Source organism: Clinocottus analis, unplaced genomic scaffold (genome assembly GCF_023055335.1).
Source record: "Clinocottus analis isolate CAN_PGR_092001 unplaced genomic scaffold, fCliAna1.0.p SCAF_6, whole genome shotgun sequence".
NCBI classification, from domain to species: Eukaryota; Metazoa; Chordata; class Actinopteri; order Perciformes; family Cottidae; genus Clinocottus; species Clinocottus analis.
The window spans coordinates 7589844-7601614 of NW_027176218.1; the positions used below are offsets into that span (position 1 = coordinate 7589844).

Consider the following 11771-nt stretch of genomic DNA (forward strand, 5'->3'; position numbering starts at 1 on the left):
CTGTGTCAGATGTTCAGTCCATATGATTGCAGCAAGAAGGGCTTAATACGACGAAACGTATTCATTTACAAGGAACTTATTTTAATAGAACAAAATGATAATGTAGCACAGTGTAATGTTGTGATACTTCTATACTGAATTAATGGAAGTGGAAAATATGACGCTGTTAAAGGTTAAAAGTTCCCATAACATTTAAAGACATCTGGAGATACTATTGCAGGTGTTTGTTTATTGTAGCCATTAGTGGAAGAAGTATTCAGCTCTTTTACTGAAGTAAATGCTATAACACAATGTATGAATAATCTGATACTAAAATTCCTTCATTAAAAATGTTACTTACTTTAAAGTACAAAAGTATTAGCATCCAAATAAATCTAAAGTCCTCATTATGCAGATTGGCCAGTGTCAGAATAATGTGTATAGCATTGGTTGTAATAATGGATGAATACAATGCTTTAAATTTGGACAAGGGATTATTAAAGTCTTATCTTTAGTTTTCCAGAATGATACATCATAATTTATTTGTTGAATATATTTTTGCGTTATTAATTTAAATATGTAAGGTAATCAAATGATAATATAAATGTTGTGAAGCAAAAAGTAATTGTTCACTCTAAAATGTGTAGTGTTATATGAGTTCTTTACTGTCGTACTTCTCATTTTTACTAATTGTGCGAACACTCAATTTCTGTTTTTGTGATCAATCAACCAACTATTAAGTATTTTTTAGAACCATAAAAATGTTGCTTTTTTTTTTTTACTTGACAACTCTTCAGATTAATATTGGGATCTTTAGGGTGGGAACCGATGGACTATAATAATAAACTGTATATAATATAACTAAAACCAGCTGCACCTAGACCAGCTATAGTTAATAAAAAAATGTATAAGTTTTGAGTACTTATTCCTACACTGTCCTGTACGATATACAAGTTTGTGATGAAACATGATAGAACATACTGACCCAAACTATTTGGAAAAAAAGACATTTATTGCTACAATATCATTTCAACACATGCCTGTAGGCTACTTCAAACTGTACACATACTGTACATGTTATGAGGGGAGTATTACAGTTTATTTTTGATAATTATTTATTAATTGTTCAGCAGAGTGATAAGCAAACAAGACATCAGTTATTCTGTAATACTGTATTGCTCGGAGCATGACATGTGGCTACATCTAGTAAAACTGCACAAAAAATGTTTTTTTCTGTGTAAAAGTAAATAGAGACATTATGAAATTCATAATATTTGTATAAAAGATAAGTTACATAACTTAGAAAAAATGTAATGTTCTATTAAAAACTCAAACATGCAAAGAGCTTCAACTACGTCTGAAGAGCAATAATTACGCTGAGAAGAGGAGGGATTCTGTCCACCAGTGTATCCTGAAGTGTAATCCTTTTAACAGCGCTATAACACAAATATGTAACAATACAGATAACAGATGATGCCCACGTGTTAACAGAACATTCTCGGAGATCTGTTCATTCACAGAATGGTCAAACTCCTGCAATACTCACACACACGCTCACATACAACATCCCACACACACACACACACACACACACACACACACACACACCACAGGACAAATGAAATCCGTTGTCTGAACACACAGATGTGGGAATGCCGGTCCTCTGAGCTCGGTGGAAGTCACAAGTGTACGTGGTAAATAGTGATACACTGGAAAAGTCGGTCCGAAGGTTATCTGGCTCTGCCAAAAAATCAAAACTTCAGATGACCCCTCGTCACTACTGGGGTTCATCCTTTCAAATATATTCGAAACAGACGGATAATCAATAAATATACAAAATATGTACAAAACATCTGCAGCTTACAATGCATTTGTCTGTTAGAAGTAAAGTTTAGGCACAAAGTTAGACTGATGATTGTTCAACGGGGAGGTCGACCTTCCGAATTCAGAAGAAATTCTGGGCCTCCAAAAACGGCTGGATGTTTCCTGGGATGCTCTTCACTCCACATCTGAGACACGGAGGTAATGACAAAATTAGACCTTTTTATACAAACATTATAAGTCTTGTGTTAACATTTGGTCAACAACATTAAAAACATATAACATGCGTTCCTCATTTCAGAAAATGGAAAGTTTATTACAGGTGTATGACTGTATAAGTGCAAATGTGTAAGTTGATGTTACATACTTTATGCTGGATATGTTGCTGTTATTATCAGATAATCAGAGGTGGCCCATGGGGTTAGCTGCAACTGTCATGCCGGGATTGAAAGCGAGATGCATGGACTGTGGCTCGTTCATGGCTGCAGACGCCTTCTCTTCCTCTCTCCTCCGCAGACACGCCGCCTTTGGGTTCAGGTTCCTCTCTGTGGGATTCAACAGACAAGGAGTTAGCGTTTGACTACATTTAAAAAAGGAGCTGAAGATGCGTGCTGGAGCGCGGATATTATACATTTTCATCCTCTGTGTAGTGTAAATTCAGGAGGGGAAACTGTTGATAAATCCCGTTGATTTCCGAGTGACAAATTGCTGTCATGGTGGCTTTAAAACTGCTCTAATCAATATTTATATCAATCAATTATTTGTATTGTAAAATATCTCTCTTAGTGGGAAACCCCTTTGACAATTTTCTCCAAACTGCTGTTCTCCTCCGCCCATGTGCAGCGTTTTAGTATCTTTCAGCTCATTGTTTTTGATCTTGTAACTGTAATGTGTTGGTTCACTCTCTCAGCTCTCATCCGTGTAGTTTTCGGTTGTTGTTGGTGAAAAGGACACTGAGCACAATGTACCTGCCCAACACCAAAAAGCAGACAGATAAGGTTAGCGATTAGCTGGCGAACATAGTGGAGCATTAAGCTGCCAAAGATATTTCCCTTAATAGTTGGTGGGCACCGAAACAGAGCTGAACAAATGAATTATGAAAATTATCTCTGTGAACTCTACTCTGGCATCGTATTACAAAAGCTTCCAAGATGAGTGATGCTGTTTACAATACATTCCTCAACCTATATTTGTTATGTAAGTGAAGAGCACTAACAACAGATATTTTTGTTTCTATTTAGGTCGCAGGAGTGAACATGAGTCATTAATTAGTAATGTGTTGTGTTGTGGTGTCGGAATGATGAAGACAGATGGAGAACAATTAGATACAAAATAAGATACCTAAATTATGTATAGGATTTTAGGCGGTCTAATTTATGCTTGAAAAATGGTGCATATAACAAATCTCCCAATAAATAATAATGATGCACAATTTCTGCTAAAAAGCCAACTGATTTGCCCCAAAGTGGTAAAAAAAAAAACATCTCTGGATAAACTGCAGCTAAAACATGTTTAGAGTCTGTGACCAGCTGGTTCATCTGCTATACTGACTCCCAACTCCTATTTGTAGGTTTCTATCTTATTGTCACTCTCTCCTTTACTCGTTTGACTTTACAGAGGCGAGGCTCCGTCTCGAGGAAACACCGACCTCTGACTTGTTGTTCCAGGCTGAGGATCACCGACACGGCGTGGTGCAGCACGAGCAGCTTAGTCTGCGGCTTCTCGTTATTCAGGTGCAGCTCACACATGTGACCCAGCTCCTTAAAGGCCTCGTTGATGTCCCGCACACGCAGACGTTCACGGGCGTTGTTGGCCATCCTCCTCCCGCGTTCACGCTCAACTTTCTGCTCCGGACTCAGATCTTCATCCCCATCCTCGTGGATACTACAACATCAATGAGACATATAAGAGAAGACGCTTAAGGATGGTCTTTAATCTGTCGTTTGATTCTTTTAACGCATGCTTTTTAAAACTGATATTCAAACTTAAGTGGATCAAAGAGCGTCAGTGGATCACACAAAAGGGTTATGCTCTGGATCTCTCTGCCCTCTGCTGGCCACTGAGCTGACTTCATGGTCTTGAATCTCATGAGGTTGTCTGATATGTCCTCGTGTGTTCTGTGGAAAGGGCTTTTATATATTGACAAGCTCACGTGATCAGGCGAGTAATTCATTTAGAAGAGTTTTACTGTTATTGTTTTTAAGAGTCTTTCTCGGTCCATAACCACTGATAAATCACTATTTAAAATGTGATTTATTTTCAAACATTGTTTAATTCAATTTGAATAAAAAGCCAAAACAAAATCAAACGTCCAGTAAAGAAACTGTTGCTGGAGGATTATCCCCATATGTTAACATCGTTTTGCCTCAACAGATATAAATAAAAAGAAAAGCGCTTAAGCATTAGAGCTGATGTCCTGAAGTGCCCTCTGATACTTGAGACACCAGAACAAACACTTCAATGTATCTGTGAGGCTCTCAAGATGTTCAATCTGCTTTTAAATCACTGGCTCATTTAAAATCTAATAAAATGCAATTTTTCCGTCATCAATTATCTGATGCCAAAAATATAGCTGAAAAATGAATAGCAGAGCAACAATTAATGGACAACTATTTTGATCCACAATTAATTGTTTAATTAATTTTATTAGCGAAATACAACTTTGTAAGGCTGCAAGGATTTGCTGCCTTTCTCAGTTTTATATATTTTAATATATTTTTCATGTTTGAGACTGTTGGTCTGACAAAATGAGCAATGTTGATTTCTCTTTGAACTCTAACAGCTTGTAGACATTTATTTTCTCTATTTAAAGGTCTAAATAAATAATTGAAAAATAATCAAAGTTGCAGTCCTTCTAAATAAATTATAAATAATAGTACCAACTAAGTGGAACTAACCAAGAGCTGTACCTCAGCCTATTTTGTATTTTAGTTTTAATGGCTACCATGGAAAGTGGTAGGATACGAAAAAAAATAACCCCTCGACCAAAAATACATCTTCCTAATATTGATGACGTTGCCATTTCCGTGGCAGCTCCTCTTTCCACTCATTTAATTCACTGTAACATGAAGAAGAAACATGAGGCCGAGCTAAATAGGCTCTCCAGGACACAGCTGCCCTTCTCCTCAGGAGGTCTGACAGTCTTTTAAATTGGTGAAAAGAATACTGCGGTACTACTTCACTGTCACAAATTACTTTCTTTCTCAATTATTTTTTCGCAGATTATTAAATCAGGCAAACCACACTTTTTCAGCACAATGAGTCCACGACAGATTCAGCAACCTAAAAAACATTTTTTTTCTAAACACACACACACACACACACACACTGAGCAGGAAAGTGGGACTGTTTACCTGTTACTTCCGCTATTCTCTCCTCCTGTTTTGAGTTCACTCTCATCATCTGATCTCAGGCTGTCAGAGCTGTGACTGGTGTGCATCATTTCTTCCTTTTCCCTGCTTTCCATCTTCAGTTCCAGATTATTATGAACTCCCAGACCTCCTGGGAGATCACACGAAATAAAAAAAATATATATATAAATATATATATGAATATATTAAAGCTGTGCGATCTCTTAAGTCTTTATGGCTCAAAGGTTCAAAAGTTCATATATAGGAGGTGAAATATGCGGCAGCCTCTACCTCCACTTTGCATGGACTGAAGTGGAGTCCTCTGTCTGGCCGGGTACGGATGGCCATTTTGTGTGCGACTCTGGAAGGCTGAGTGGTCGTTGTTCATGTTGACAGCTTCAACCTTCATGACAAACAAATAAAGGAATAAAATAAGGTAAATATTCATGTCTTCATGAGACAGCGAGCCTGGCTCAGTCTATTCAATACAACTTTTAGATCCAACCAAAGACAAATAAGTCACAGAACCAACATCTGCCTCCTCATTTCCGACGTAACACTGTGTAGATCTCCCGCTCTACAGAATGTATTTAATCTCAGACAATCTTAATCCTTCCCTTAAAACTACTCTCTACACATACCATTAATTCTCTTCAGGAATGATGATTCACTTCTAACAGACACATTTGGAAAAATAAAAATGAGAGAATGTAATACCCCTCCCTCCCCCAAAGGATTAGACTTAAAAAGCCATTCCCCTGCATAGACTTCCACTCCAGCTGGGACAAAATCCCCTGGTCTGTGGAAAACATGTTGGAATGGGAATTTTACGATACAGGCGTCCCTCGTCACCCGACAGTGAAATTAGAGTCTGCACATACTGCACGCTCTCCACGCAAGGGCCGTGCGTCACAGCGCTCACCCATTGTGCTCGGTTTCCTATTTCAAGGACAACAACCTTTACATGAGGAAAACATGCAGCCATACCTGGTGGAACATTCCTGTAACTGAACACCAGCACGCACAAATACACACACATACACACACAACATGGGAATTCCATACATGCTGCCCTTTCCTTCCTTAAAAACTTAAAAGAAATGGTTTCTAACCATGGCTGAAGTGTGGCAGGAGAGCGGCAGAGAGCTGGCAGGTCCCAGGTGGCCGTGGTGGCTCTGGTTTAGCAGGCCGTGGATGTCGGAGGGCAGGCCGGCAGTGGGGCCCACAGCGTGGTTCCTCAGGACGTGGATCACATCGTCCAGTCTGTCCAGTCGGTCCTCCACCTGAGACTGCAAACGCCAAGACGCAAAAGGTGTTTGTGGTAGTTGCCGATCAGGACACAATTTACATCCGCTGAGTTAAATACATGTGGGACCTTTTTGTTTTGCCAAATTTCAGCTTTAAATTCATTCTTTCAAAAAAGAAGAGGATGTTTTCTTTGTGTTCAGTTGTGGCCAAAACAAGCCCAGTGTCAGTCACAAAGTAGCTAAGAAAGGTACATACATTGTAATTTCAATGATAAATCCCTCAGAAAAATAGTTTAATATTTTGGGGACTAGCAATATTTACATTCTCACCAAGAACCATCTGACAACTTCTATATCATATATGTGCGTTAAATATGAAGCTACAGCCAGCTGCAGGTTAGCTTCATATAGCATTAAGACTGGAAACAGCCAGCCTCGCTCTATTTCTTGCCCAGGTGCAGTGACTTCTTTGTCTTTTGTCCAGACCTTGACAAACTGCATGGGTAAGGTTGCTTTTCTCAGTTTGCTCTCATTCGTAGCCATTTGCAGTCTCTTCTGGATGTAACTCTCTTTGAGAAGGGTATTCTCAAGCCTTAGACTGGTTTGTTAAGCAAACATCTCTTTTTCTAATATTATCATTTCAATACGTTTTCCAGGTATGTGCACATACTAATGCATGTATTCATTATACAGTTAATTATTTGGTTTTAATATACTTATATTTAATATATATTAGGTATTTTATATTGAATACATTCTTCTTCTCAGTAGCACTTCATTATATTTGCCGCAATGCTTTAATTATCGCTCCAGGACATTAATATTAAACTTCAGGCATGTCATATCAAATTCGATCTTTACCAATGATATAAGCGAAGACTCATAGTGCGGTGAAATTGGTGGCTGAACTGAACTCCGGGGCCACATGTTGGTTCCTGAAAGAAAACAACATGAACCGGTATCAGACCATAAAAGGGTTGAGCACAATGTTAATACATAATATTTCCCTTTGGGCAGCAGCTATAACCGCACGTGTTACTCCAGTTTACCTGCATGTTCAGCTGCGTCCTGCAGCGGAGACGGAGATCTCACTGGTGTAGACGAGCTGGAGGGGAAGCTGCTGCTGGTGTGATCGGGGGAATAAATCTGGCAGCAGACAGGGAGAGAGAGGGGGGAGGGGCGGGAGGGGGGAGTTGGGCATGGATCATTTTGAAAGCACAACTTGTCATTTCTGCGTGAGGTTTTACAGCTGCTGCCACAGCCTTTGGAGCAGGCTCGTAACATGGACTAAACTCATCAATTCTGGTCATTTTACTAGTCAGTGGCCAGTAAAAAGTCTAGCAGCAGGAGTGTGGTCCTTCGTTAATATGCACTGGTCTGTTATAGGCAGCGACAAACCACTATTTTCCTATTGCATTATACCGTTGGGGCTCTGAGGGCTTGGTTTCATGCTCTGGTCTAACTGTTTGAACATAACACGGCATAGATGAGCCCTTCTAATGGGATTGAGGTGCTGCATACTTACAGAGGCCAGAGCTTTGCCCAAGGCATCGCCCGTCTGTGACCCTCCTGACACATGTCCCTTGTTCCCTGAGACTGAAAGAAAAACACCCATTGTAAATGATTACAACAGGGAGCAGACGCATCGAGTCGAAATAAGCGTTGAAGGGTATTGTCCCCATTTCCTCACCTGTTGAATTCTCTGAAGTGTTAACTGACGGGGTGCTTGATGCTGTATGGTTGCGGTGAAAAGTGGACATTGGTGGGAGACCCCTGTTCATGTTGGCAGCCATCACTGACTGTGGAGAGTAGTCCTGAGCAGTAAGCAGACACGCATTATTATTATCAGCGGGGGTGAAAAGGGCGTTGTGTTGTCAGTATCCAAGGTCCTGGAGGTAAATCTCACCAAGTGACTGTGTTGTGGTGGCTGCAGGCTGATGTAGCTCCCCGGCTGTGTTTGGTGGGTTGTGGCTGCTCCCAAAGCACCTTCATAGCCCTGCTGGTTCAGCCCATTTACAGCGTTCCAGATGTCGGGCGAGTTGCTCATCCCCTCTAAAATAGGTAACAATATGTTATAGCCTGCACTGGAATAGCATCTCAAGCAGCCCGTCAAATCATGAAGCTCTATGAAAACAATGAAACTCTATCTGTCAGTCAATGGGTAGACAATGTTAATTTATACATCTAATGAATCAGTCTTTGTTGGAGCTCTGAAAGCCCAGTTTTCAAAGACTAGATACTTGAGAGACTTTGGTTTTGGATATATTAAAATTTTATATGGCTTGAGAGTTGTATTTTCCTGCTTTTAGAAGCTGTTCATAGCAAAGTCATGTCATTCAAACACTTCTAGCTTTTCTAGCCTCTACCCACTGAGTCATTTACACATATAATTGATGATTATCTATCAAAGATTGTATTGTGTAAACATTTTGTAATATTTAGGATTTTCTAACTCACCAAAGAAGGTACTTGCGAACACATTGCTGTGGGCCTTAGAGGGCGGTGAATGTGAAGATGAGTTCTGGTTGATGTCGTCATTAGTGGGAGACTGCCCATAAACCTGAAGAGGAAAGATTATTTTAGGCTTTGTTGGCTTTGAACCATAACATAATGTAGAGAAACAATTATTTTCTACATGTGTGGAATACTCAAACCAATCTTACATGTACAACAGTGTGTATACAGCACTGTGAGTGTGAGCTGAAGCAACAGTATTATAAAAACAAAGCAGAGAGCTGATGCACACTTAGAGCTATGCGATAATCCATAAGCTGCAGATCCATGCACCTCCTCATCCGGATTTAGGAACCATTCACCATGAGAAATCCCTGCCCTAATCATGATCAGGTTCGACTGGCTTCAGAAGACTTGGATACAATTCCCTCCCAAATATAAATTGAATTACAGGCCTTCTCACACTTTGTCCTCAGAAAAAAAAGGAAAAAAAATCAAAGTGCTGAATGTCTCCCTGATGGTTCCCTTCTGGGGGAACCAAAATAGCAAATAGATCTAAGAATTTACCGAAAAATACCTTCTGGTTTTTTATTGTAAAGCACGAGGCTATAAACCGCACATATGCACACACAACACACCAACACATGCTCACTCACTCAAACACACCAAGAGGTCTGGGCTGCACCTGCACCTCCCTCGATTGCTTTGATGTGCCCCAGGAAATGAAAATAAACCTCCCTGCACAGCATCAATGGGGTGTCAGTTACCCGGACGACAAGTTCTGTAAAGAAGGCTATTAAAGACTCTCTTGAGTATGCTTGTGCAAGCACACAACCACACACACACACACACACACCACACACACAAAGACACACGCTCTTAAGCCCACACACACACACACACACACACACACACCCCCGTGACCCTAGCTGGCATGGGTCCCATGGTGATTGTGGGCTAGGCCAAACAGAGGAGCCCCTGCCGACACTGGGCCCGTCTGAGCCGCCTTGGGCAGCATATGGCGGAGGATAAAGCCAATTGTCCTCCTTACCATCAGCATAGCAGGCGACCCGTTAATAATGGTCACACCCCCGCCCCAGCACGCCCTCTCTGGCCCCCGCTTGAGAGGGGCCGTCACCATGTCATCCTCTTTTAACATAGCATTGATTTAGGAACCATCAATCACTGCCTCACAAACGATAAGGGACTTTTTTTTTAACAAATAAAAAACACAATTAATAGAGGATTGAAATACTATAAAACCTTCGCAGTGGCTTGGCGTAATCATTTTTGACCAGGAGTCATTTAAAAAAAATCTATTAGATGCATTTTCAAAGTTCTTTTAATCTAAAAAAAAAAATATGCGATGTATGTAATGAACAGCTCCACTGTTGTCTCCATTGTAAATGCACACAGCATTACCATGCTAGATGAGTGAAATATAAACTTGCTATTCAGGGCCTATGCTGTGCTCCACCATGGCCAACTCCAGCCACATGCAACCAATTTTCTGCCTCTGTGATCCACGATGTCTGGATATGGTTAGTCTCACAGAGATCAAAGCTGCCTTTGATAATGGCAGCAGTGGTGGAGGGACTGCACCGCTCCAACATAGCGGGGTTAAATCAAATAGAAATAGCAGCAATCTGCTTCATGTCAAGATGTTTTCTGCTGCTAGGCTTGACTACACGGTGCTTAGAGAACAGGAAGCACGAGTCCCACTGCTGCTTTGAACATAGGTTTGTTAAAACCACAAGTGAAAGAGGTGTTGCTGAATGACACGATGATTTTAGGAACTTTGCATGCTTCAAGTATTGTGATTTGTGAGGAATCCTGATTTTTATTGTCATGACACTCTTATGAGGTTTTAAATTATGCTAAATGGAACCAAACAAAGTGACTCACGGCCATCGGAGAGATTGTTTCACCTTATAATGTTACACAAAACTCTTCCTGGATTGACTCTCGCAAGTTGCAATTGTTGAACTTTTAACCAGAAGACGCTATATGTGCACAACTCCTACAGGAAGTGAGAAGGACACATTCAGCACAATTTAGACGTGACCTCTCCGAAACATAAAAACCGTTCTCCGACTGGCTCTCTCACACACGTGCACGCGCGCACACACATAAGCGCACACAGACAAAGATACACACACACACACGCAAACCAGACATGAAAAAAAGCCTAATATATCCCAACAAATCTTCTGTGCGGAGTACGACACATCCCCCACCAATCCTGAAATGCCACGTGAAAAGGTGTAAATATAAATATATATACAGTATATATGCAAAATTAGAACATGTGAAGTTATAACAGGTTGGATGTCAGTTCAAGGCAGTTGTAATTAACAAATACGGACGAAAACTACGTTTCATTATTCAAGTCAACGAACGAGCCGAACATCTGAGAAGACAATTAAAGAGTGCAACAGCGCCATCACACTTTTATGTGTCATGTATCCACTGGAAAATAAAATAGAAACATACAAAAGAATTGTACTCACTGGTTTCATGTTGTAGCCATACATCAATGAGTTGTTGCCTGCGCCGGAGGCAGGATGAGCACAGTACATAACTCCGTCTGGTTCAGTGCGAAGCTCTCAATACGGTCCACAAGCAGCTCGTCTGACCGTCCTTTTACTCATGTGTATGTAGTCCACATGCACTCCTTCCCCTAACCTACCCCTGCTGGTCATGCAGCTACCCGCAGACAACTTATGCAAATGCGGACTGGACCATTTCAGGCAGCAGAGAGGGGTGGCCAGTGGTTGGTGCTATTACTATCCTACAAGACTGTTCCTCTATGTTATAAGCAGTTTTGTATTTTTTTATTTTTATCAAAGAAAATATAAGAATGAACATAGTCAGGTTGTAGTTTTTACTGTTTAGTGTGTGGGGAAAGGAAACTATTTGT

At 40.5% G+C, this 11771-nt stretch overlaps 1 protein-coding gene across 1 annotated transcript; it reads right to left on the minus strand.

Moving 5' to 3' along the window:
- Positions 1-999: 999 nt before the first annotated feature.
- Positions 1000-11526, minus strand: LOC137804414 (transcription factor 12-like). Its single transcript, XM_068603622.1, has 13 exons — positions 11362-11526; positions 8855-8957; positions 8304-8449; positions 8088-8211; positions 7923-7993; positions 7447-7543; positions 7259-7332; positions 6263-6439; positions 5442-5553; positions 5154-5301; positions 3449-3684; positions 2168-2345; positions 1000-1988 (listed from the first exon to the last, which is right to left on the minus strand). Exons 1-12 carry the CDS (start codon positions 11428-11430, stop codon positions 2203-2205), a joined length of 1500 nt encoding a protein of 499 aa, XP_068459723.1. The 5' UTR covers positions 11431-11526; the 3' UTR covers positions 1000-1988; positions 2168-2202.
- Between the last annotated feature and the right edge of the window lie 245 nt (positions 11527-11771).

Bases quoted from the DNA above. Each gene is read 5' to 3' on its own strand.
- LOC137804414 (XM_068603622.1), bottom strand. From the start codon at position 11,430: ATGTACTGTGCTCATCCTGCCTCCGGCGCAGGCAACAACTCATTGATG. The intron at 8,450-8,854 runs GTGAGTTAGAAA...TACCTATTTTAG, and splicing joins GTTCGCAAGTACCTTCTTTG to AGGGGATGAGCAACTCGCCC. The intron at 7,544-7,922 runs GTAAGTATGCAG...GTCTGCTGCCAG, and splicing joins TGGGCAAAGCTCTGGCCTCT to ATTTATTCCCCCGATCACAC.